Source organism: Colias croceus, chromosome 29 (genome assembly GCF_905220415.1).
Source record: "Colias croceus chromosome 29, ilColCroc2.1".
NCBI lineage: Eukaryota > Metazoa > Arthropoda > Insecta > Lepidoptera > Pieridae > Colias > Colias croceus.
This window is the reverse complement of record NC_059565.1, coordinates 2,018,226-2,043,358: the sequence shown is the minus strand read 5'-3', so window position 1 is coordinate 2,043,358 and position 25,133 is coordinate 2,018,226. Positions and strand designations below refer to the sequence as shown.

Below are 25,133 nucleotides of genomic sequence, written 5' to 3'. Positions count from 1 at the left end.
AAAAATGCATTGTTATTTAATATTTAACATCTACTCTACGACCAATAACAGTGAAGCAACAATGAAAAATGAACATTTATTTTTTCAATATATAAAAATATTAAACTTAATAGAAATAACTTACTTGGCACAAACGGCACGCCTGGTGTAGGTTTAGGAGGCCTGGTCTCATCAAGAATGAGGGATCCTTCGTTATATACCGGGTTCGGTACAATCGTCTCTCGATTGATGGTTTGTTCACCAATTGGTGGTAAATAACCGGGAGCTGATGTGGAAGTAACCACAGGAGGAATGTATGGCTTCACTGTTGGAATAATCGGTCTTGGAGTGGTCACGATGGGCGTGAAAGCTGTAGTACTAACAAGGTTAGTTCCGCTGTTAACGCTATCTACAGGAGGTAGGTATGGGATACCGGGCTTCAAGCCACTGCCAATTGAACCAGGACGGTACAGACCGTTGGCTTCGCTACCAGCTGAGAAAGAATCGGTTTCGATGAAGTTGTTCTGGCTTGTAACATCAGGGATGGGAGTGACAGGTGTAACGGGGACGAAGGAAGATACAGTGGAGCCAAAAGAGTTGGAAGATTGGCCGAAGATGCTGCCTTGGTTGAATGAACCACCTTGGTTGATGGAAGACACTTCGAGTCTGCAGCAGATTTCCGAACGAAGGTTGCAGTATTGCTTCTGTAACAAAAGAAAGTTGTGTTATTGTTTGAATGTCAAATATTGTAAAATTAAATTACGATGTAAGTACATGAAACCTTTGACGAGTTATCTGAAGTTGGAATATCTTAAATATATGGTGTAAATGATAATAATTCTATGAATCCTTCCTTTATGTTTTAATTATTCATCGCTCTGTATATTTTATACTAGCTTTGCCCCGCGGTTTTACCCACGTTGCTACACTCCTGTCTGTCCTGGCGTGATGATATATATTATAGCCTGTAGCTCCTATTCCTCGATAAAAGTACGAACATTGATCGAATTTTACGGTCCGTGGTTCCTGAGATGAGCGCGTCCAAACAAGCAAACTCTTCAGCTTTATAAAAACTTATAGATTTTTTGATGAATCATAAAAATAACAATGTTTGTTTCTCAAAAGTGAAAGCTCATGCATACAAGGTAAAAACTATTAACACATCGTGAAATTGTTATTATTTTCTATTTCACACGTCTAACTAGATGTCATTAAATGTGTCAAATCTGATATTGTAATATAAATAACTAGTTGTGCCGCGCGGTTTTACCCGCAGACAAAAGAAATAAAAGCTTTTACTTTAATAAACTTTTTTAAAAACCAACGTAGCCTATAGTAGAGACTATTTAATTGTTTAAAATCTCATCCTAATCGGTTATGTGGTTTACCGTGAATACATAACAGATGGTCAGACAGACAAACTAATCACTACGTAGTATAAAACAAAGTCGCTTTATCTGTCCCTTTACCCGTCCGATTAGGGCCCTTCTGGCCTCCTCCACTCAAGCGACAGCCCAAGCCGAGGTTCGAGATCCCCGTCAAGGGGGGACGCCCTTGTGCATGTCGCTACCAGGGTGAACCTTCAGTTCACCCCCGCGTCCGCGTTAAAATGTAGAAGCCCTTCTGGCTAACATTGAGAAACACCTTACAAAAAAAAAAAAAACTGTCCCTTTAAAACTTAGATTTTTGATATAGCTTTTTTTAATAGATAGAGCGATTCGAGAAGAAGGTTTGAGCATATAATTTATTCTGTTTTAAAGCGGGCGAAGCCGCGGACGCAAAGCTTGTATATTTATAATTATTAGAATGGATATTTAATAGTTTAATTGCATTGATAATTTATATTGCTTCATAACATTCATGGTCAGTTTTTAAAGAGGTTATGAATTTTAAATTCTAACGCATTATGAATTAATTTGCTTTCGAGTATCTGTTTTTAATTAGCACTAATTAAAAACTGGTATATCGATTATTTGACGGTTTTAATATAAGGTTCAATATAAGTTATAACAATACAATAATATTAATTACCTATTTTAAACTGTCGATATTATTGTGTTTTTGAAAATAAAGGATGTTTTTTATAGGTATTTGGTTTTATTATAATAAATTATTCCCGATAGTGAATAATTGTGAATATTCCATAGCTATATGAATAAATCGAGTTTTAAATGCGTTAAAAGACATTTCCCAATTAAATATTTTAATACTAAGCTTTACCATCGTGAAATTATTTAAATTTTTCTTTGACACGTTAAAAATTGACAAAAATATCTCCACGATTGTAACAAATCGTCTTCGATAAGAATTTCGTCTTCAAAGTACTTCACAATAAGGGACAATGATGTAACTTTACGAGTATTGAAATATGAACCCTAATGGGCTAGATAGAGATACCATTTTTCACTGGCGAGATCAAGAGGTCACTTGTTGACATACATCTTATGAACTTGTTAAGGTACAGTCGTGAACATAAGTGTTTATAATAAAGTACTTATTAAAGAAATATTGATAGTTGTTTATTATCAAAACAAAACGTTCATTATGTTAGAATCGATGTATAAAATAGGCATAATCTAACAGAACCCTAATCGAAATAAAATGATATATAAACACATTTAAATTTTATCATAAATCTGACAATGAGTAATGACTTCATGCTAGACCATAGCACCCATAGAAACAATGTGTGCGTGTACTAGTGTGCACACGTAAGAAGTGAAACTTCTTTATGACCTTATTTTTCAAAAAATAATTTACTATAAGTATGCAACTTTACAGAAATACGAATCACGCGTGGTAGGGATAAGAAAAAGATGGCGCGTAGCAGAAAAATGTCACAAGTTACAAAAAAATTTTACACTAAATTTTTTTCCAACCCCGATAAAGAAGTTTCACTTCAAAAATCTTTATTGACACTAGATAAGTTGTAATATGGACTATAGATTTTTTCTTTGTCTTTATCAGCCATGGAAAGAAAGTTTCACTTTTCTTCATAACTGTTCTTATTTTAAATAGTCCCAAGTTCGATGTTCCGTCCATTCATCAACGTCTAACACATACTATAATTAACAACTGATTTACATGACGTAAGCAGTTTAACCGACTTCACTAATGAGCTATTCATGATATATGACCCACGACTCTAGTCTATATAATATATTAATTATATAACTGAAAGTAAAAGCAATTACTAAATAGAGATATTGTATATATCTATTTAAATAAAAATGAAACCCGTTTCGCGTTGTCACAGCATCACGTGTGAACGGCTGAACCGATTTCGATAATTATTATTTTATTATATTCCTTGAAGTACGAGGATGGTTCTTATGTAGAGAAAACGTAAATAAGTACAACGGGCGAAGCCGAGGCGGACCGCTAGTTATTTATAAATAAATAGCTCAGCTTAATTTTAAATCGAATAAAACCAAAATTAAATAGTCTATGTCACCTTGGCATATTATAGCTTTTATTGTAAACTATCTAACTAAAAAAGAGCACGTGTCCGAAATCAAACTTCTTTGGCAAGATTCAAAGATAGCAAAAACGTCGCGTCGCTTTACATGACGTGAAAACTAAAAAAATTATCGTTTAGATTTTTTTTTTTTTGCTTTGATGTTTAATAATATGATTTTAATGTACAATCTTTTAGTATACACTATACGTATACATTAAAAAAAATATCTGCATATTTTATTGTTGACTTTATTCGAATTGATAACGAAAAATCATTCGAAATATTCTGTAGAAAATAACCAGCTATCCTTAATTTATAATATATATATTTCCCAATATATTAATAAATAATAATATTCATTATACAGTTAAATACATCAATTTTGTATACTCTAAACATTAAACATGCCTGTCGTACGCTATTGACAATATCCTATGTTTACCTTTTCAAGCCATGAGAAATAGGCATTTTCGCAAATATATTGCAACACTGCTGTCAAAATAAATCAAGATGGCGTCAATCTAACTGTCAATTAGATTTATTCGATATACCATGGATAAATCTTAATATTGATAAACTATGATTCAATGCATAGATATAGTTTAAAATTATCGTAATACGCACATAATACGCATAAACAAAATGCTAACTTAGCAAATAGCCCGAGAGAATTAAGCTGAAAATGGGCCATTAGCGGAAATAATTCGTGTAAATTTGAAAATCGCTACAGTTATTCCTTGATATGTCAAGATGATCATATCGAATTCTATCTAATAATAATAATCTATCTACCAACATACCAAAATTCATTCAATTCAGTTCTACAGTTTTTGTGAAACCAAATACATTCATCAAAACTTTCGTATTTACTTTATTAGTAAGTACATGTACCTAGTTACTAGGTATTTGATTGAAGAGTAATGTCGATAATAAAATAAATAATAAACTTATATGTGAATAAATATAGTTGAATAATAGCTTTGTATTTGATTAAGATATCAATAATTACATTAAATATTTAAGTAGTAGGTAGAGATTTTAATCGTACAAATTGGTATTTGCAAATATTATTGTACGAATTATTCACAGAAAACTTCAGGGGCCTTAGACAAAGTAACAATAATTACAAAACGATAACGAACTTAGAAATCGCAAAAATGTAGGTATGGGACTGACATAGATAGACCACGTGATCTAACGCGGCGTATGTCAATCCCATACATTTTTGCGATTTCTAACTTCGTTATCGTTTTGTAATTGTTACTTTGTCTAAGGCCCCAGCATCTATTGGACAATATATGTTTACCTACTTAGGTATAGTTATATATAACTTGGCATTATTTTATTTTGGAAAATTTTTTAAAAGTATGAATGAAATAATATAATATAATTCAATAAATTTTCATTTAGTCACAATTAGTATTGCATTATACTTAATACTATTTTTAACTAAGGTTACCAACATGACAGAATATTCTTAGTTCTTATAGTATTTTTCCTGATATACTTATTAATACTTTAGGCTCTAGTTAAAAAGCGACATCTAAACACATTGTGAAATTTCAAAAGTACACAATCTAAAATGCATTGCAATTTTATGAACTGATACAAAATTGCTTCACAAAAAATAATCTAACGTAATTTAAACCGGTGTATTATACATTCAGCAATACCATGCAAAATTATTGACAAAAATAATCTATGCTGGCAGCCATATTTCAAAATGGCGACCTTTGACAAGTCAGCTGTTGCAAGTGAATTTATTTAGTGATTAATAGTGTATTTGGGTAATTAATGTGATTTAAATACTGGTTTTATAAATTATTTACAGATATAATCAATCGTATTTTACGTAGGTACATTGTTTTTATCTTGAATTTTACTAAGGTTAGGTTAACTGTGGGATATTTTTTGCCGCGATAATACAAGGAAGTGAAATAAATATTTTTGACGATAGTCTGCTGATAACCTAAGTAGTTATATATTATAGTTTATCTGTCTCATCTTTATGTTAAGTTCCAATAATTATGAAAGTTAGTACTTATATATTATTTATTATCTACTAGCGGTCCGCCCCGGCTTCGCCCGTGGTACATATTCACGTTTTCTCAACATAAGAACCATCCTCTTACTTCAAGGAATATAGTAAAAAAGAATTAAAGAAATCGGTTCTGATGTTCTAAAGTTATGCGCTTACCAACACATTTTGGGATTCATTTTTTATTATCTATACTTATAATAAATCTGTAGAAGGGTCAATTCTGTACATTGAAAATATTGAAAAAATAAATAGCAGGGGGTGTTAATGGATCGATACCAAACCCAAATATGTGATTAAAAAAATTTTTGTCTGTCTGTCTGTCTGTCTGTCTGTCTGTCTGTCTGTCTGTCTGTCTGTCTGTCTGTCTGTCTGTATGTGAAGGCATCACGTGAAAACTAGCGGTTCGATTTCGATGAAACTTGGTATAATTATACCTTATTATCCTGGGCGTAAAATAGGATACTTTTTATCCTGGAAAAATACGTAGAAAAAAATTAATCTTAATTTTTCAGTTTTATCCATAGACGTTGTTCCGTAGAACCGCGAACACACGTTGCGTATTATTATAGGCCTAGCCGTATTTGGGAATTGGGTCCAATAGATATTTATAAGATTTTATTGTCAGAGGTACCTACTCAAAATGGAGAAATAAACCGTCCACGCGAAGACCGACATCCGCGCGGACGGAGTCGCGGGCGGAAGCTAGTAGATAATATATATGTAGCATGCATTTCATATATCTTTCACTGATCAATTTTTCTTGTAGGTTACCTACCAATCATATTATTATGTACTATTTAACTGTTTGTTTATTTATTAAAAGTACTAAGTAAATAGTGGTAGTTACCAAACAGCTGTGCCAGCTGAAGACTGTTTTTTATAAATTATAAATTAAATGAGATAGAACTCTAGACCGTGTCAAAAGCCTAACCACTACACCACAGAGAAGATCATAAACAAAATCTTATATATTTTCGTATGTTTACATAGCCATATCTACGCACAATCTCGGAAACCTTTAGCGACTGATCACAGCCATTTATTATCATTATTATCAATATATTAGAATTATAAACAGTAGTTATCTTCATGCTTACATCCTTTGAACATTAGTTTATTTGTCAGTATTATTTTAATGGCGCTAAGCAATCAAATATATTCAAATACTAGCTACGGCGCGCGGTTTCGCTCGGTTTATGTAAAACTTAACAAATTATATAATACCTAAAACTAATAATATGTTAAATGTTTGAGTTTGAATATATAGCCTATAGCGGTTCTCGATAAATTGTCAAATGCAAAAATAATTTGACTTTTTGAACATCTAATTCGTGGGATTAGCTTGTACAAACAAACAAACTTTAGATTTATTTTATTAGTAGGTAACTATAGTTACGCAGTGGTATTTCTTCTTGTAAATATATAAGAGTGTAACGCGCTCGCGGCTAGCTATCGAAAGATTGGATTTATTTATTAATTAATTTTACCAAACAAATAAAAAAGAGAGTGCATGCCGAGCACACGAGTCGAAAGTGAAACTTCTTTGGCAAGATTCAAAGATGCTAAAATCGTCGCCTTACTCCATGACGTGACGGTATTGCCATGACGCGACCTTAAAACTTTACTCTCAACGCGCCTAAATAAGTTTCACTTCAAACATATAATTCATAAGTACATATTATATTATGTTTGTTTTCGTATTACAAAGAGGATTTATCTTATGCTAAGTCAGTAAGTAAGTTATGCTAAGTCGAAATTTTATCGCGAATCTTTTAAACCCGGTCAAGGCTTGGTAGAAAGTTTTTATTGAAGTGAAACTTCTTTATCGGGGTTGGAAAAAAATTTTTTCGTTACGCGTGACATTTTTCCGTTACGCGCCATCTTTTTCTTATCCCTACCACGCGCGATTCGACGTATTTATGTAAAGTTGCATATATAGTAAATTATTTTTTGAAAAATAGGGTCATAAAGAAGTTTCACTTCTTACGTGTGAACCTACACAAGTACCATCCAAAGATATGCAATGTAGAGTAAACACCGGAATTAAATTTTACTTTATGAGTTAAATTTCAGTCTAATTTTAAAGTTAATTTTATTTTTTCTTTCCTCATAATATGCTTTTCTTCAAATTTATTTCAGCAGGCAAAGAAAATGGAAAATTTAAATCAAATCTGCGTAAATATTAACTACGTGAATGAAAATTACCAGTGAACTAATCTAAGAAATAATCTATCTCTACCAAAATTCATACATGTCTGATCAACCATTTCTTGAAAGAAGAATCAAACATACAAACACTTTCATAATAATAGTTTTTAAACTACCACAGACTAAATAGCTTGTTATACTATACCAATGTAATTCTCATTATAATGTTGATGTCAAAAGTGTCGAAATGTGACATGTGTCAACGAATACAGTATCAGAATTTACATAATAGCGTACCTAGTGCAAAATTTCTATGATATTGTGAAATAGAAGCTGCAGCCCGCGGCTTCACTCGTGGTACTTTATTAAAAGTAGCCTTTGTTAGTTTAGACTATAATCTAACTATGGTCCAAATTTCATATCGGTAGAGCCCGCTATTTTTGGATGTTAAAATAACAAACATACATCCATACATTTTCACAAACTTCAATATTTAATAATGGTTGGATATATTAAAACTATAGGATTTCAAAGTGCCTTTTAGTCAAAGTTTGTATTTATCTATGACTATTTTAATTTTAAGAACACTTACTACATGAAAATTAATAAGCCCTAAAATCGTTTTTAAAATATGTTTTTAATACCATGTTATCTCTGGATTAGGTTTTTTTTTCACTGAAAGATTTTTTTCCGATTTTTTATAAAATTTTTCTTAATCAAGAAAAAAATAGAAAAATAGTAATTAAAAACAATCATCCACTTATACTCGTTATACTGAGAAACGATTGAAAGAAAACATCTAAGCATGGGAAATTTTAAATGATAACATGAAATGAAACAAAGAATCGTGTTCTTTTTATTGATAAGAGTAATTATATAGACAAAGACTATGTAAATGTAAACATCGTGGAATTGAACTGGGTTTAAAATACGATTTATTTCATTTGAACCGTTTTAAATAGACATAAGACATACTTATCGCTAGGTGCTAAACTAGACCACAGATTACAATAGACCGCGTATTTGTTTGCGTGAACTACTCTAAAGTTGTTTATCAATTTAGCTTGAAATCTGTCGGAGTTTACAAAATATTAAGTACACGAAAAATCGATTAAAATTACCAATATGATCTTTACATTAAAATTCATCTAAATAAATTTAACTTTAGCTTGAAATAACTTACATTTCACATTATAAGCATATACATTTACATTTTTAAGCTACCTATATGCATAGCTTCTATCGCGGGCCTTGAGCGCGGGGACCGAATCGAGAAATTCCGTAACGAAAAACCTCACGCTCCCCCACTCCGACGGGCGGAGATGTGGCTTGAAGGTAGGAAGGTGGAATTCCTCCATCGAAAAAAGAGGATTCTCGGCCCCAAGGGATGATGTCGGAAAGTTGTATATATAGCTCTGTACCGAAAAAATTTCGCTTGCGCGATTCAGAGCTAGGTGTCGCTACAAAGGCATAGCATGCAATAGATTTACCGCGGCAGTCCCCGATTGCCACACGTCGTTTTTTTTTTCGTGTACTAACGATTGGGACTCGTATAATTAAAATTGGGTAAAGTCATGGTGCGAAGCTACTAGTACCATATTTAGTAAGTACGACTTTCAGCTTTAAGAAAAAGGAATGATATAGCATTTTTTAAAGAAGCGTAAGTCTAGGAGTAACCTAATCTACACATATTATTATAACTAGCTTTCCGCCCGCGGCTTCACCCGCGTTTTCAAAGAATAACCCGCATATTTCCCGTTCCCGTTGGATTTCCGGGATAAAACCTATGTTTTAATACAAGTTATCCTCTATATGTGTGCTAAATTTCATTACAATCGGTTCAGTAGAATTTGCGTAAAAGATTAACAAACACACACACACATCCTCACAAACTTTCGCATTTATAATATTAGTTGGATGTTTATATATTATAGATCTATCTCTATATTTAGAGACAAATATGTAATTAATTCGATTGATTAAAAACTTAATAAACATGTAAACAGATTTAAAGGGGTTTTTACTACGCAATTAAAAGATATACATAGATTATATTAATTCTCAGCCGTGTGAAGTTTGCTATGATAATCGTCCATTGTTTTCGTGATTATAGTTTTAATTACCGACGTCATTTGATAACTTCCGTTTAATTTATCATTATTAATTTTTAATTATACATTGATCAGTGTTTGTAACAAAGAGAAAAAAATGACTGCCTCCTGGTCTACGCAGACATTTTTAACTACGATGAACGATATAATAAAAATTAAAAATGTATAGGTATATCTATATAGATATAATACTTCCTCATATATTAAGTTTACTATTTTATAACATAAAGCTAAAAAAATTGTTCGTTTGTTTAAACACGCTTATCTCAGGAACAGAGTGGATTTAAAAAATTCTTACACCGATAGTAACTACATGATCCCTGGGTGCTATATTGTATACCTCGGGTGAAGCCGGGACGGACTACTAGTTTATAAAAATGCGGAGAAACATCCAAACATGATATCTCTATATCTATATATTTTTTTCAAGATTGAACCCACAGCCTCTGTCGTAAGAAAGTGTCACCAACCACTGAGCTATATAGCCTCCAATATCGTATTTTTCAAACGTAGATAGCAGTAACTTAACAGATTATGTAATACGTGTAAATATCTGTTTTATTACTGTCAGTAGACATTACACCGAGGGAGGGTTAGCAAAAACATTAAAATTCAATTAGACTTTTTTTTGTGAAAATGTACATTTGATCGTCAAAATAGATGTTTGTACGATATTTAGTTTTTAATGAGTTTTGACATAATAGATTCCAGTTATTATGTATTACTAGCTTTACGCAGGCGGCTTCGCAAGCGTTTTCACAGAAAAGCCCGCATAGTTCCCGTTCCCGTGGGATTTCCGGGATAAAACCTATCCTATGTGATAATCCAAGTTACCCTCTATATGTGTGCTAAATTTCATTGTAATCGGTTTAGTAGTATTTGCGTGAAAGAGTACAAACAAACTCACTCAGATGGTAGCTTGGATTAACACACTTGGATAAAACCTATCCTAGGTTTTATTCCAGAAATCCCACGGGAACCGGAACTATGCGGATTTTTCTTTGAACACGGGCGAAGCTACGGGCGGAAAGCTAGTGACTTTAATAACAGTGTTCACATTGATTGCAATAGTTAATCTTAAATAACATTCCAAACACATTTATTACCGTATTAAATATAGGTAATAAAATTAAAACCTGTTTTGCTGACGTTACTAGAAATTGCGACGTCCTTTACGTGTTTACATACCGATACATTGCAAAATTTGACACACTACGGTTGACCCCTCGACTGTTAACAATATTATATGGAATACGGTCGAACAACATACATATACAAACCTGTATAAATGTATGAATAATTACGGTCAGTCTCGTGATTTCTTTTTCCATCTATATATCATCACTACATAAAAAGTACATATTATAAAACAAAGTCGCTTTCTCTGTCCCTATATCCCTATGTATGCTTGTATATTTAAAACTACGCACTGGATTTTGATGCGGTGTTTAATAGATAGAGTATTTCTCGAGGCAGGTTTTATTATATAATTTATTAGGTTTTAGACAAAGCGGGCGAAACCGCAGGCGAAAAGCTAGTAAATAATAATGCTGAAGAGCTTGTTTGAACGCGCTATTCTCAGGAACTACAGGTCCGATTTGAAAAATCATTTCAGTGTAACAGTGCATTTACATCAAACAAGCGAAAGCTCATCCTAACCTCACTATTTCAAATTCTTTTAGTGTAAACGGGCGTAGAGCATGCTTCCGTTGTTCTTAGTGCGTTCGAAAAGATTATATGCAATGTTCTAATACTGAACAACACTAAGTCTTCGTTTACACTAAAAGATCACGTAAGAATGCTCTTGCTCTAGCTCTATGTTCGTTTGATGTAAATGCTACGTTGCCTAGATATCCTTTTTATTTTCATGACTTGACTTCAGCGCGTTTTATTAGATGGTGTAATCTATACTAATATTATCAAGCTGTAGAGTTTGTTTGTGTGTTTGAACGCGCTAATCTCAGGAACTACTGGTCCGATTTGAAAAATTCTTTCATTGTTAGATTGCCCATTTATCGAGGAAAGCTCTTTATATCATCATACTAAGACCTACAGGAGCGGAACAATGCGGGTGAAACCGCGGAGCACAGCTAGTAGAGGATATAACAGGTAAATAATATTATTATGATTTCATAGACGCCATGATAACAAAACGTAGTAATTATTTAGTAAGTTATTTTTATTATAATAAGGGCTGATTTTTCAATCCTTGGTTAAAACTTATTCATCGAATAACGTATTAAACTACCATTTCAATAATGTATTGTAATTGTCCGTATTTGACAGTTTACAGGTGACATTTTAAAATGTTCGTGTAATACTTTATTGGACGTATAAATTTTAACCAAGGATTGAAAAATCGGCTATAAATGAAAGAAATCTGACATTTAAGTACAATGAACTTTAAAAATTGCAATAGTACTGTCAATAGAGTTATTGTAATATTTTCTATAATCCAATATGGTCGTCATTTTATCTGTCAAGGTTTTTATAATTTCATAACAAGATTAGTATTGTATTTACGTTAGAAAGTTTGTATGTTACGTTATCACGTGTGAACCGCTGTATCGATTTTGATATAGTTAGATGTATAGATAGCTCCTTGTTTTTATGAATCAAAAATTACTTTTTGTCGTTACTGGAATTTTACTTTAAATAACTAACAAAAAAGATCGCTATATATGTACTAGCTGTGCCCCGCGGTTTTACAGGGAGTGCTCCGCTTCTATTGGTCGTAGCGTGATGAAAATATATAGCCTTCCTCGATAATTGGGCTATCTAACACAGAAAGAATATTTTTTCAAATCGGATTAATAGTTCTTGAGATTAGCGCGTTCAAACAAACTTCAGCTTTATTATTAGTAAAAAATTTAGTAGTTAATTTAGTATAAGTAGATAGGTATGTATCAAAAAGTTTTTCCTATAAACATGAATATTGAATAGTTTAAAAATTCGGTGAATGACACTTATAATAAAACAAATTTAATTAAATTTATTCATTAATTACTTATTATCTTTTCTGAATTCATTATTTAATCGATATTTTTAGGACAAAACCAGTTGTTATTTAAAGTTTAATTTGATTCCAAAGTTTATTTGACTTGTTAATCTTCTATTATATAAAAACTAGATTTCCGCCCGCGGCTTCACCCGCGTTTGCAAAGGAAAACCCGCATAGTTCCCGTTCCCGTGGGTCCCAATCCCAAAATGTGTTGGTAAGCGCATAACTTTAGAACAGCTGAACCGATTTCTTTAATTCTTTTTTTATTATATTCCTTGAAGTACGAGGATGGTTCTTATGTAGAGAAAACGTGAATATGTACCACGGGCGAAGCCGGGGCGGATCGCTAGTTTTTGATATTCCTATTGGTTAGGTATATTATTTTACTATCCTAAATCTAAGATGACGTAAAATATATTTTCTTGTGATATAGTCTTCAAAATGGCGTCTTTATAACATTTGTATTAACAGAAAATCTATAAGCATTTACCTACATACACCTACATATTGTGTTTATACAATATGTAGGTGTGTATTAGGATAAAATATTTATTTATAAATAAATATTTTGTCTTTGAAACTCAAACATTTATTTATTCAATTAGACTTCTTCTAGAAGCACCTTTGAATCGTCTTTACATATTGTTAACATTTACCACCGATTCGGAAAGCAGTATCTATGGAGAAGAATCGGCAAGAAACTTCATAGTTACTCTTTTAAATACGTCAATATTACACTCTAATTTAATTTATTTTCTTTATTTCATTATTATTGTATTAGCTTCAAGTCTAAATCAAACACCCGTTGTTCTACCTCTAATTAAAAAAACACGAACAATTAAAAAAGGCATTCAGTATGAATCATCCACGGCCGCACATACCTACTCGATTTTGACATTTAATCACATGACCTTTCTAAATCTTCAATTATTTTTATTACACCATGCTTTGGGGAGGTCAAAAGTTTACCTATAGCCAATATAATAGCTGATTAAGTGTTAACAATAGTTTATTTTGCGAATGGTCAAAACATTTATGTGAACACCATGATTATTATCTAACTATGCCCCGCGGTAACCGCATTGCTCCGCTCCTGTTGGTCTTAGCGTGATGATATATCGCCTATAGCCTTTCTCAATGAATGGGCTATCTAACACCGAAAGAATTTTTCAAATCAGACCTGTAGTTCCTGAGATTAGCGGGTTCAAACAAACAAACAAACTCTTCTGCTTTATACGTATAGATAGATATTATCTAACCGATAAATTGTGCGTAAAGGTTCGCGTTAAGAAGCGGTCGGTGCGGTCAGTTAGATGATGGGTTAGACGCGGTCAAAATTCTAGAGGTCAAGTGTGGCGAAATTTAAAAAACACGTTTTTATTGGACATGTATGCAAATAAAAACGTTTTTTCTTATGGAAATGTACTGAAATGTTTCTAGCACGTTTCTGAGGTCGGTAAGAGGTTTTTTCTTATTTATTTTAATTAATTAATTTATGTAAATTATAAAGGATAGTAGAAATTGTATTTTTGTAACAAAAAGTATTGTATCCTTTTAAACTACTAATGCTTATCTACCACCTATTAATTATATTTACATTTAAATGCAAAAAATTATTCATATTACTGCAAAGTCTGTCCACAACCAATCATTTTGTATTTGCATTGTAAGCATTTGTTTTACCGTAACATGTTCATAAAAAATATGTTTCTTATACAAAATAGCGTATAATAAAAATTAAACTATCCTTACCTTAGTTCTAGCCTGCAGCAGATTAGCCCCATTGCCGCTCACGACACCATTGTTGCACTGTGCTTTCGGCACGCAGATGTATCCCTGACCAGCACAAGTTTGCTGAAAGTCACCGGTCTCCTGCACATTGCCACTGCCTTGGAACAGCTCATCGATATTCTGTTGAGTTTGTTGTTGTTGGTCGAAGTCGAATTCGGATTTCTGTGTGTTTATTGTCACTCCTGGTGTTCCCGCGAACGGACGGGGAGATGATCCCGTGTAACCACCGCCGTTAGCAAAAGATCCTTGAGATCCGTAGCTCGAACCGCTTTGGGATCCGAAACTGCTTGAGCCGCTCTGGGATCCGAAGCTGCTGCCGCTTTGTGAGCCGTAGCTGCTTCCAGACTGGGATCCGTAACTGCTTCCAGATTGAGAACCGAAGCTGTTTGAAGCGCCCTGGGCACCAAAGCCGCTCTGTCCGCCCTGAGCAGCAAATCCGTTTTGTGCACCCTGTGCAGCAAATCCATTTTGTGCACCCTGTGCAGCAAATCCATTTTGTGCACCCTGTGCAGCAAATCCATTTTGTCCAGCCTGTGCACCGAAACCACTTGATCCACTTTGTGCGCCAAAGCTGGATAAACCGCTTTGAGAAGCGAAGTTAGACCCTCCGAAGTTTGAATTTGCGCCTTGTGCGAACGCATTTTGTCCCAAACCACCCTGTCCCTTGAAACCACCGTTAAGGAACGGATTCTTTGACAAATCAAGGTCTCCCTTCGAACTGTATGACGATTCGAAAGAAGATGATTGGAAAGAAGATCCGGGTTTACCGCCTTGTCCAGCGAACCCTGCGTTTGCGAATTCACCGTTTAAGAATGGGTTGCCAGCGAGGTTCAAAGATGCATCGAGACCTGCATTGCCAGCAGCACCTGCGGTCGTATAGCTTGAGCTTTGTTTGCTGAATTTCTGGAAATTACCGCCCGTTTTGAACGGTGAGTCTTGGCTCATCCACCAGAAGGGGTTGGCAAGCGCTCCAGCGGCTAAGAAGTTAAATTCGTTGTTGACATCAGCTGCTTCGGCGGCTTTGAACGCGTCTGAGTTTCCGTATCTTTGGACGACCTGGCCGTCTTTTACTTTGACGCCAGCGCAGCCTTTCTCACTCGAGCAGCCTTCGAAAGACTGTTGCGTGTGTACTTCAGATCCTGGAATCGCTTGAAGCGCTGCCAATACTTCTTTAGGCGAGTTAATTTTAAGCGGGCCACATGTTGAGCAACGCTCTACTCGTGTGCTTGGTTCGGATTCTTCAGCCTCGACTACTGGTTCTTTGGTTTGGGGTAATTCTTTGACATCTTCGATGTTTTCTGGGTGTGCTTGGGCGCCTATAAGCAGGCATATGACCACCACTGTTTGAAGTAGTGGCTTCATTTTATCTGTGAACAAGAGAAATTTATATTAATTTCATTTGGACATTGAGATTAATGCTATTTTAGTATACTAGGATATTTATGTGAAATAATTTGCGTAAGATTTATTTAAGTCATTGTACTTAATGTAGATTTATTTTTAAAATTTTCTTTTTTGAGTTTAACAGACTATTACTCGCAATAACTCAGAATGTGATAAACGCGTAATCATAGTTATAATATTATAATATTTATTTTTTATGTGAAATTGTATCCTTTCGTTAATTTAAAAAGCCATAAATATTTTTATTAAAATCAAAGTTTATCGTTTTACGATCGTGAAAAACCATGCCATTAATAACATATTCAGATTTTGTCAAATAAACAAACAGCTATCCTTATTCATTAGCATAATAATATTTAGTAAATAAATGTTAATATTTGCGACCTGTTAATTAAAATGAACAAATTACCATACTGCTATTATCTTAATTCTACTATCAAATGTATTTAATGGTTATAGCTTCAGTTACAGGAACGAGTTATAGGCACTATATTAATACACTATCTGTGCCCCGTGGTTTTACCCACATTGTTCTGCTCCTATTGGTCTTAACGTGATGATATACTATAGCCAGCCTTCCTCGATAAATGGACTATCTAACAGTGAAATATTTTCCAAATCGGACCCGTAGTTCCTAAGATTAGCGCGTTCAAACAATCAAACTTTGTTTTATAATATTATTAGATTAAACCTAGTTACGCTAATATGTTAATAATTTTAACATGTCCTTTTGTTAAATAACTCGTTTCTATCTTAAAGAATACATGATTTAAGAAAAAACAAATCACCAAATCAATAGTTCAAGGTTCGACTGCAACTCTTTTATTTTTACTTCGATTTTGAACTCTATCACAAGTAAATAAAGACCACCTAAATGTTTGTTTTGTGATGATTTTTCTATAGTTTTTACATTTGCTTTGCCGATATAACTCCTAGTGCGTTGTAATAAGGTTGTTTTTAATAAATTGGTTTGGGCGTTTTTCCTTAAATGTAGGGAAATTTGTTAAACGTGTATTGCATAGGTTATGAGAATTTAAAAAAAACATGACTGGTCAAAGATTACATCATACCTATGTATAATAAAGTTTTTTCATGTTTTATATTTGTCTATTAACTTTTTTATGAGTTTAAATTATTATTAAATGTTGGTTGATGAAAATTTGCGAACATATACTATTAATTAATGGTTTTTCTTTCTTTTTAAATTAAAAATAACCAAATTATATGCGTATGTAGGTATTAATTGCGATTCATAGATAAGGAGATTTTATACGTAGTATATACTATAATATACTGTATATAGTTAAAAAGATAGCTTAAAATAAAAATTACTCATGTATTAAATAAGGTATCGAGCATAATTATTATGAAATTATGAAATATAAATATTTTTGAATTTCATTGACTAAAATAAATGAAATACTCTATTCATTTTAATTTTAAATGGAAATTGTAGGCACAGTATAAAGATGTAGACAACCAGTAGGGAAACTTCATACAAATATTCGAAATTACTCACGCACACAAGCAAGCGTGCTTACGACAATCGTAAGGGGGTATTCTCAAATTATGATGTGTCAATTGTGATAATATTACAATTCTCGATGTAGGTAGGTATGTATTCTATTCGCTTAAATAACTTTAATCTGTAAATCTTTGCAAACTCAAACTCAAACATTTATTTATTCAATTAGACTTCTTCTAGAAGCACTTTTGAAACGTCATTACATATTTTAACATTTACCACCGATTCGGAAAGCAGTATCTACGGAGAAGAACCGGCAAGAAACTCCACAGTTGCTCTTTATGTCAGTTTTACAATTTAATTTTACAACATATTTATGTAACATCGTATAAAATTATTAATTATAATAATGCCAGAGAACTGTCCTGAAATTTATTTAGCATTAAAAATTAAAATCAATTAATAACCAAATTAACAGGAACTAAACGCCAACACAATGACGAAACGAAACCTAAATGACCTAACCATAGACAATTTCGCCTTCAAACCTACGCATATCTATATATAGTCCGTACTTCTGTCTGACTCAGACTATTTATCTTCGAATAAGGTTCATCAATTTAATATGGAACGAATTATCGCCCACTATCATAAAATTAATGTGAATTAAAATTATATCAAACAGAACCGTGACCATATTTGTCTAAGAAAAACATATTAAAAGATAAAAACATTTTTTCAAAATTAATTCAAACTTTAACTCGATTATATATTAATTAGGTATACTGTCGCATTGTACAGTGGTTAATACGGGATGGTTAGAACCGACAGGTTCTAGCTTCGATTCCCGGTTGAGATTAACAAAATCTTTGGATATTAAACAAATAAATAAATAAGAACATTAAAGTAAGTGAAGTCCCGTGTCCCCGTAGTGGGGTAAGGGGCAGATGCATTATGCATACATCTGTTTCACTGATCGATTTTCTTTAGGGACAAGTAGGTGATCAGCCTTCTGTGTCCTACCAGACCGAGATATTTTTTTTTTCTTCGTCTCCACCGGGAATCGAACCCAGGACCCCTCGGTTCTACGCTCACGCGTCAACCACTGTACCAAGGAGGCGGTCATTACAACCTAGTTTATTTCCACAAAAACTTTTTATATAGTTATTCAAAAGGTTCTATATAAAAAAAAATAAACTCAGGACCTCTTATCAAAAATATTCCAAGATTAACATCAAGAGCAGATTAAATTTAAAAAAAAAAACAACAAATTAAAAACCTACAGCGTATGTAAATTTAGAATAAATTAAAATACAGAAAAACCAGATTTTGGAAAAAAGTTAAAACTTTCCTCTTTATTTTTTTTTTCAAACCCAAATGTCGTTGACTCTTTAAACTAAAATTCATAAAACTATGGGCCAATTCTATATAATATTATAAATGCGAAAGTTTGTGAGGATGTGTATGTGTGTGTTTGTTACTCTTTCACACAAATACCACTGAACCGATTACAATGAAATTTACACACATATAGAGGGTAACTTGTATTAACATATAGGATAGATTTTATTCCGGAAATCCGACGGGAACGGGAACTATGCGGGTTTTTCTTTGAAAACTCGGGCGAAGCCGCGGGCGGAAAGCTAGTACATAATATAAACTCGAGAAATGTAACCTCATCTAGATCGGATAAAAATTAATACTTCACAGATAATATAATGCTATTTAATAAAAAGATTACATATATATATTATATAACTAGCGGTCCGCCCCGGCTTCGCCCGTGGTACCTACATGTTTAAACTATCCTATCTCTCAAGTTGGATCGAACTGCACATGGTGTGCGAATTTTATTATAATCGGTTAAGTGGTTTAGGAGTCCATTGAGGACAAACATTGTGACACGAGATTTATATATATTAAGGGGGGTATATTAAATTACCTTTTTTCCAATTATAAAAGGGGAAGTAACATACATAATATTATACATCTACAATTTTTAGTTTCCGAACAATAATAAAAAATATAAATAAACGAAACAGAAACGCAACCTTCAGTCTGTATGTTTGTTTGTGTCATTACCTATGACCTCAGCAAGTGTTAAATCAAATATGAATAAATTTTTTCAACATGACTAATACACGTAGGCCATTCCGATAATATCTATGTATTAGTATTTAGATATCATAATAATATACTATACTAGCTTTCCGCCCGAGTTTTCATAGAAAAACCCGCATAATTACCGTAGGTATCCTTGGAATTTCCGTGATAAAACCTATCCTATGAAGTGCTGATTTACACAGACAGGGTCAGTAACTGACTACAAATTCGAGGCAAATCAGTGCTGACCCGAAAAAAAACCCTGTGTAAACAGATTTGAAGTCAGTACAGAGGCTTGAAGTCTAAGTAAACAGTTAAAGTCAGTCGCAGCGCCGAATTTCGGCGCCGCGACTGACTTGTCTACTGACCCTGTGTAAATCCGCACTTAATCCAAATTACCCTCTATATGTGTGCTAAATTGAATTGTAATCGGTTCAGTAGTATTTGCGTGAAAGAGTATAGATTTAATCCCGTCGGATTTCCGGGATAAAATCTATTCTATATGTTCATCCAAGTTACCCTCTATTTGTATGCTAAATTGAATTGTAATCGGTTCAGTAGTATTTGCGTGAAAGAGTAACAAACATACTTAAATTTTCACATTTATAATTATTAAAGGATAGGATAGGATTTGGCTAATATAAATATCATGCGATTACGCAAACTACCTATTTAAGGTAAAAGCACCTAATACGGAGGTATTTCGCAACATTTGAAAGTAAGTATCAAATTTAAGCATTTGTAAGTCTTTCTAAAGGTGCCAAACCACTTTATCGTTAAAAGTGGAACTTAAATTTTGTATTGCTGTTGAGTCTATGTTTATTTTCATGATATTTCTTATTTTAAAAAAATATTTAAAGAGTCAGGTCGATTTTCCCTAATACGGAGGTATGATTTTGGTCAGAGCCTAATACTGCGGTAGGCGGCTCCTATTACGGAGGGTCAGAAATTATATTCATTGAAGTTCCGTACAAATAATATTTGTTAAATAATAAGAATGTGTTAGTAAAGTAAATTGTAAGATTTTTATTCATTGACCATTGGTTTGATTACGTTGATTCACTTTTAATGTGTTTCATTTATGCTTTTAGTTTTATCGAAAAAAAAAAACACGCATATCAAATAAGAATCCACAAAAACAGACACAAAACTTCTTATTTATTTACGCTACCCTAAATCTGGTAATTTTAAGTTCTATGAATAGGGCCGTAATAGGAGATCATATAACCTAATACAGAGTTACCTGGAAATATCTACCACCGTAATAGGAAAACTACTCGTGTTTTTAATAATCCTAATTCTGACCCATCAAAAATTCGATAAACAAGAGAGTGTAAATGCTTAATCAAATGATAACAGTTTTTTGGCTCAGATGTGTAAAACTCAAATCAACAGTTATACAAAATAAATGATTTGTGATACATTAAAATACACCTTCCTATTTTTACACCTTCTAAGAAACAAACATTTTGTAATCAACCGTTTTCATATTTAACTGGATTTCTAATTAAGAACACATACCGCAGAATATGGTTTCTAATTTATCCGATTAATAATTATTTCAACTAATCTTGGAATTAATTCAATAAGTAAATAAAATTAAAGTTATAAACAATTAAACATGCCCAGTATTTTTCCTATTTCGGAGTTATGCCACCGTATTAGGATTAATCTATAAAATTTGTATCGTATTACGGCGGTATTTTATTTCTTATTTTTTGGGTAGAAAATGACTTACAAATATGAAACAAGCTATTTAAATAGTGAGTGTTATAGTAGGAAAATGCAATAAACAATACATATACAAACTTGAACGGCTTATTAATACGAAAAACTTAGTTTATAAATATTAGTGTACTTACTTTTGTTGTTTCGCGTTTGTATGGAAACACCTCTCATGTCGATGCCGTTACACAGATTGATTGATCTTATTGTGTTGTCTATGTGCTATACTTGCAAACGTTAGTTAAGTCATTGAGTAATAAATTTGGAATAAATAGTTTACGTTTTGGTGTACTTAAAATTAATAAAACAGGAATAAAACTCGAAAATAGAAATACCACCGTATTAGGAAGCGATTTTGACTACCGCCGTATTAGGAGCCTTTACCTTACTAAAACAGCATTAACTATTCTAAGTAGTGATTACTTATACAAAAAAGGACCTAATACTACATTTGAATCCTACGGCCTACTTTCAAATGTTCATGAATCTTCTTAAAAATGCACTTTAAAAGTAAATTAATGTTATATGTCAGAGGTCTGTTATATGTCTAACTAGCTTTCCGCCCGCGGCTTCGCCCGCGTTTTCAAAGAAAAACCCGTTCCCGTAGGATTTCCGGGATAAATTTACTTTAAATTTATTTTTTCCATTTATGAATGGATTTTATTTTTTACCTATCCTATGTCCTTTCTCGGGTATCAAAATATCTCTATACCAAATTTCATGCAAATTAGTTTAGTAGTTAAGGCGTGATTGAGTAACAGACAGACAGACAGAGTTACTTTCGCATTTATATGGATATTAGTATGGATTACGCATCTGCAAAGTTAAATGTGTTTAGTTTATTAAAAATAGGGTAATAACTTGAGATATATTTTTTTGTTAGTACCAAAAAAGCTCCAAAACTACAGGACAGATTTTGATAATTATTTTACTAGTAAAGTTACATAATAAAAACAAAGGCTCTTTTTGAAGTGAAACTTCTTTATCGGGGTTGGAAAAAAAATTAGTGTAACATTTTTTCGTTAAGCGTGACATTTTTCCGTTACGCGCCATCTTTCTCTACCACGCGTTTTGACGTATTTCTGTAAAGTTGCATATAGTAAATTATCTTTTGAAAAATAAGGTCATAAAGAAGTTTCACTTCTTACGTGTGTACACTTATAGTACACGCACTCATTGTTTTTATTTATTAATATCGCGAACCAGAACGACCAGCTAATATGAGAAAATGAAATAAAAAATAATTGTTTCCTCTGTTATATGTATGTTGTTATGTTATAAAAAAAATGTTTACCTTTTTTGTCTAAGAAAAGTATACGGAGCCTCAATTTTCAACTTATTGTTTTTAAGTTAAAAAATAATAATTTCTTCAGATCCTACGTTGCCATGGTAACCATGTAACACACCGTTTCCATAGCAACACTTCGACACAATATAGAAAATATTTCCAACAAACGAATCAATTCGTGACTCCCACACGATTCTTGACATCTTATGTCATCTGCTTTCAACGACCTTGCGCCTACGCAGTGGCCTTTACACTTAGATCATGTTATGTAGCTTTAAAAATTATAGAACACACTTTTGTTTTCAATTTACGCACTTTCTATTGGACAATATCGTAATCAGTTAGAGAAACATGTCATGTTTGAAGTTATGTATTTTGGCGCGAAAACGGCTTGAATTAGTAAGATTTTTTTTTATAACAATGACACATCAAAATTTATAAAAAGAATAAAATACCTACAAGGTTTTATTATATATTTTTTCTGCTCGTTAAATGTAAAATTTGTCTTAATTGGGAGGACACATTTTACCTATAATTTAAAAAAGGTAGATTTCTTTGCAACATTTTTTATGTTGTTTTTCGAACTGTTTGTTTTATCAATAAATTGTTACTTGTACAATAACTATATTATGTAACGATACGTTGTCATGAATTTTTGATCATTATAGTAATCGTATATAACTTACTACCTTACCGTCTTACCACCCGCGGCTTCGCCCGTTTTGTCTAAAACCTAATAAATTATATACTAAAACCTTCCTCTTGAATCACTCTATCTATTAAAAAAAACCGCATCAAAATCCGTTGCGTATTTTTAAAGATTTAAGCATACAAAGGGACATAGGGACAGAAAAAGCGACTTTGTTTATACTATGTAGTGATATTGTATTTAGCAACTTTTACATAAGCTTTTGCAATTTCATATATAAATAGATTAAATATACCTTCTTGTAGTAATTGACAATTGACAATTTAATTTTACAATTAAATATTTATTTTTAATTCAATTCAATTAGCAATGAATGAAGTGCTCAAATGTGTAAAATTTTTACTGTATTTTCTTTATATATTTCATTGAAAATAATGCTTTTCTATATCATTCTATTTTATTCCTATCTTTTATATTATTTAATTCAGTTACTACATTTTAACCCATTGAGCCCCCAGCGCAGCGGCCCGATCGGACCACGACACAATAGATTTTCTATTGTGTCTGTGATTCCGGGGGCTGAGTTATTAAAACACATTTAAAAAGCACGAATTTAGTTAAAACATTTAACTGGCAGTGTAAAATTTAAATATTTAGCCATCTTCAACTGGTTTTACATTGAACAACCGGTTCTTCACAAGATCTCCTTTCGCAAGGCTGTAGAGATGAATTTATAAATACTAGCTGTGTCGCGCGGTTTCACCCGTTAAAGCATGTATTTATTTCCATAGCTATTATTGTGATGTATAACCATATTACTGTAAAGTTTCATACAAATCCGTAGAGTAGGATTCTCGTGAAAGAGAAACAAACATACAGACATACATTCCGGGATAAAATGTATCCTATGTGTAAATCCAAATTATCCTTTAAATGTGTGCTAAATTTCATTGTAATCTGTTCAGTAGTATTTGCGTGTAATGTAAACACAAACATACGCATTTATAATATTACTAGGAGGATAGGATAGCTTTCCTCGATAAATGAAAAGGAATTTAAGTTTCGGAGTTTAGGGCTTTCAAATCATCACATAACGATCAATAAAAGCGAAGCATCTGAGAGTTTTCTTACCCTGCAGTGGATACATTTCATCAAGTTACTACTTATTATAATCTTTTAAATCTATTATTATAATACTGCCGAATCTACACTAATAAAAATCTCTTCATCTTCATAATATTTCTATTAGATTTCATTAATTTTTTTTGTTTCTATTATAGATAAACTTAATTTGTACAGAAAAAACATTCCTATTGATTGGTCATCATAATTTGTAGAATTGACGTAGTTATGGGATAATATAAACTTGTTTTTTAACATAAATAACTTATTTAAATGTCGATAGTTAAGTTTCGTTAAAGATGATGTCTAGCGAAAAACATGATTCTAAATTATATATTATTCTTTTTATAATCTAAAAATATCCCGTATTATTTTTAATTACGAATAGCTAGCTTTGCCCTGTGGTTTTACCCCGCATTGCTTCGCTACTACTTGTCTCAGCGTGATGATTTAATATTATAGCCTTCCTCGATAATACAGATATATTTACAGAACAAATTAATAAGATATATTCACAGAGAATTATTCTATACTTCTTCCTAGCTTAACAGTTTTTACTTTTTAACTGTCGGACAATACAATATACGAAATATCGTATGAGGATTTAATAATTTTAAAATTGTCAAGTAAAATACACATTAATTAAATTTTAAATACACAGACGATTTACCATTATTTTATAGTGCATAAAATTGAGTTTAAATATTCACATTCACATAAAATCAGCGTGTTAGCCTTGACAAAGACAATATAAAAATATTTAAATAAAAATTACAATATTAATGCGATAAAAATTCAAAATCGGCCATTGTCTAGCTGAGAAAGGTCAGCTTTTAAAAGCTGATG

At 32.4% G+C, this 25,133-nt stretch overlaps 1 protein-coding gene across 2 annotated transcripts in view; it reads right to left on the bottom strand.

The window, feature by feature from the left end:
• Positions 1 to 25,133, bottom strand: part of LOC123704246 — a 64,059-nt gene that overhangs the window by 24,620 nt on the left and 14,306 nt on the right. For both annotated transcript variants that reach the window (XM_045652548.1, XM_045652549.1), the window contains exons 2-3: positions 14,493 to 15,898; positions 125 to 683 (exon numbers count right to left, since the gene is read on the bottom strand). In XM_045652548.1, coding sequence (XP_045508504.1) covers positions 125 to 683; positions 14,493 to 15,893 — 1,960 coding nt within the window. In that variant the 5' untranslated portion in view covers positions 15,894 to 15,898. The remainder of the gene's footprint in view (positions 1 to 124; positions 684 to 14,492; positions 15,899 to 25,133) is intronic.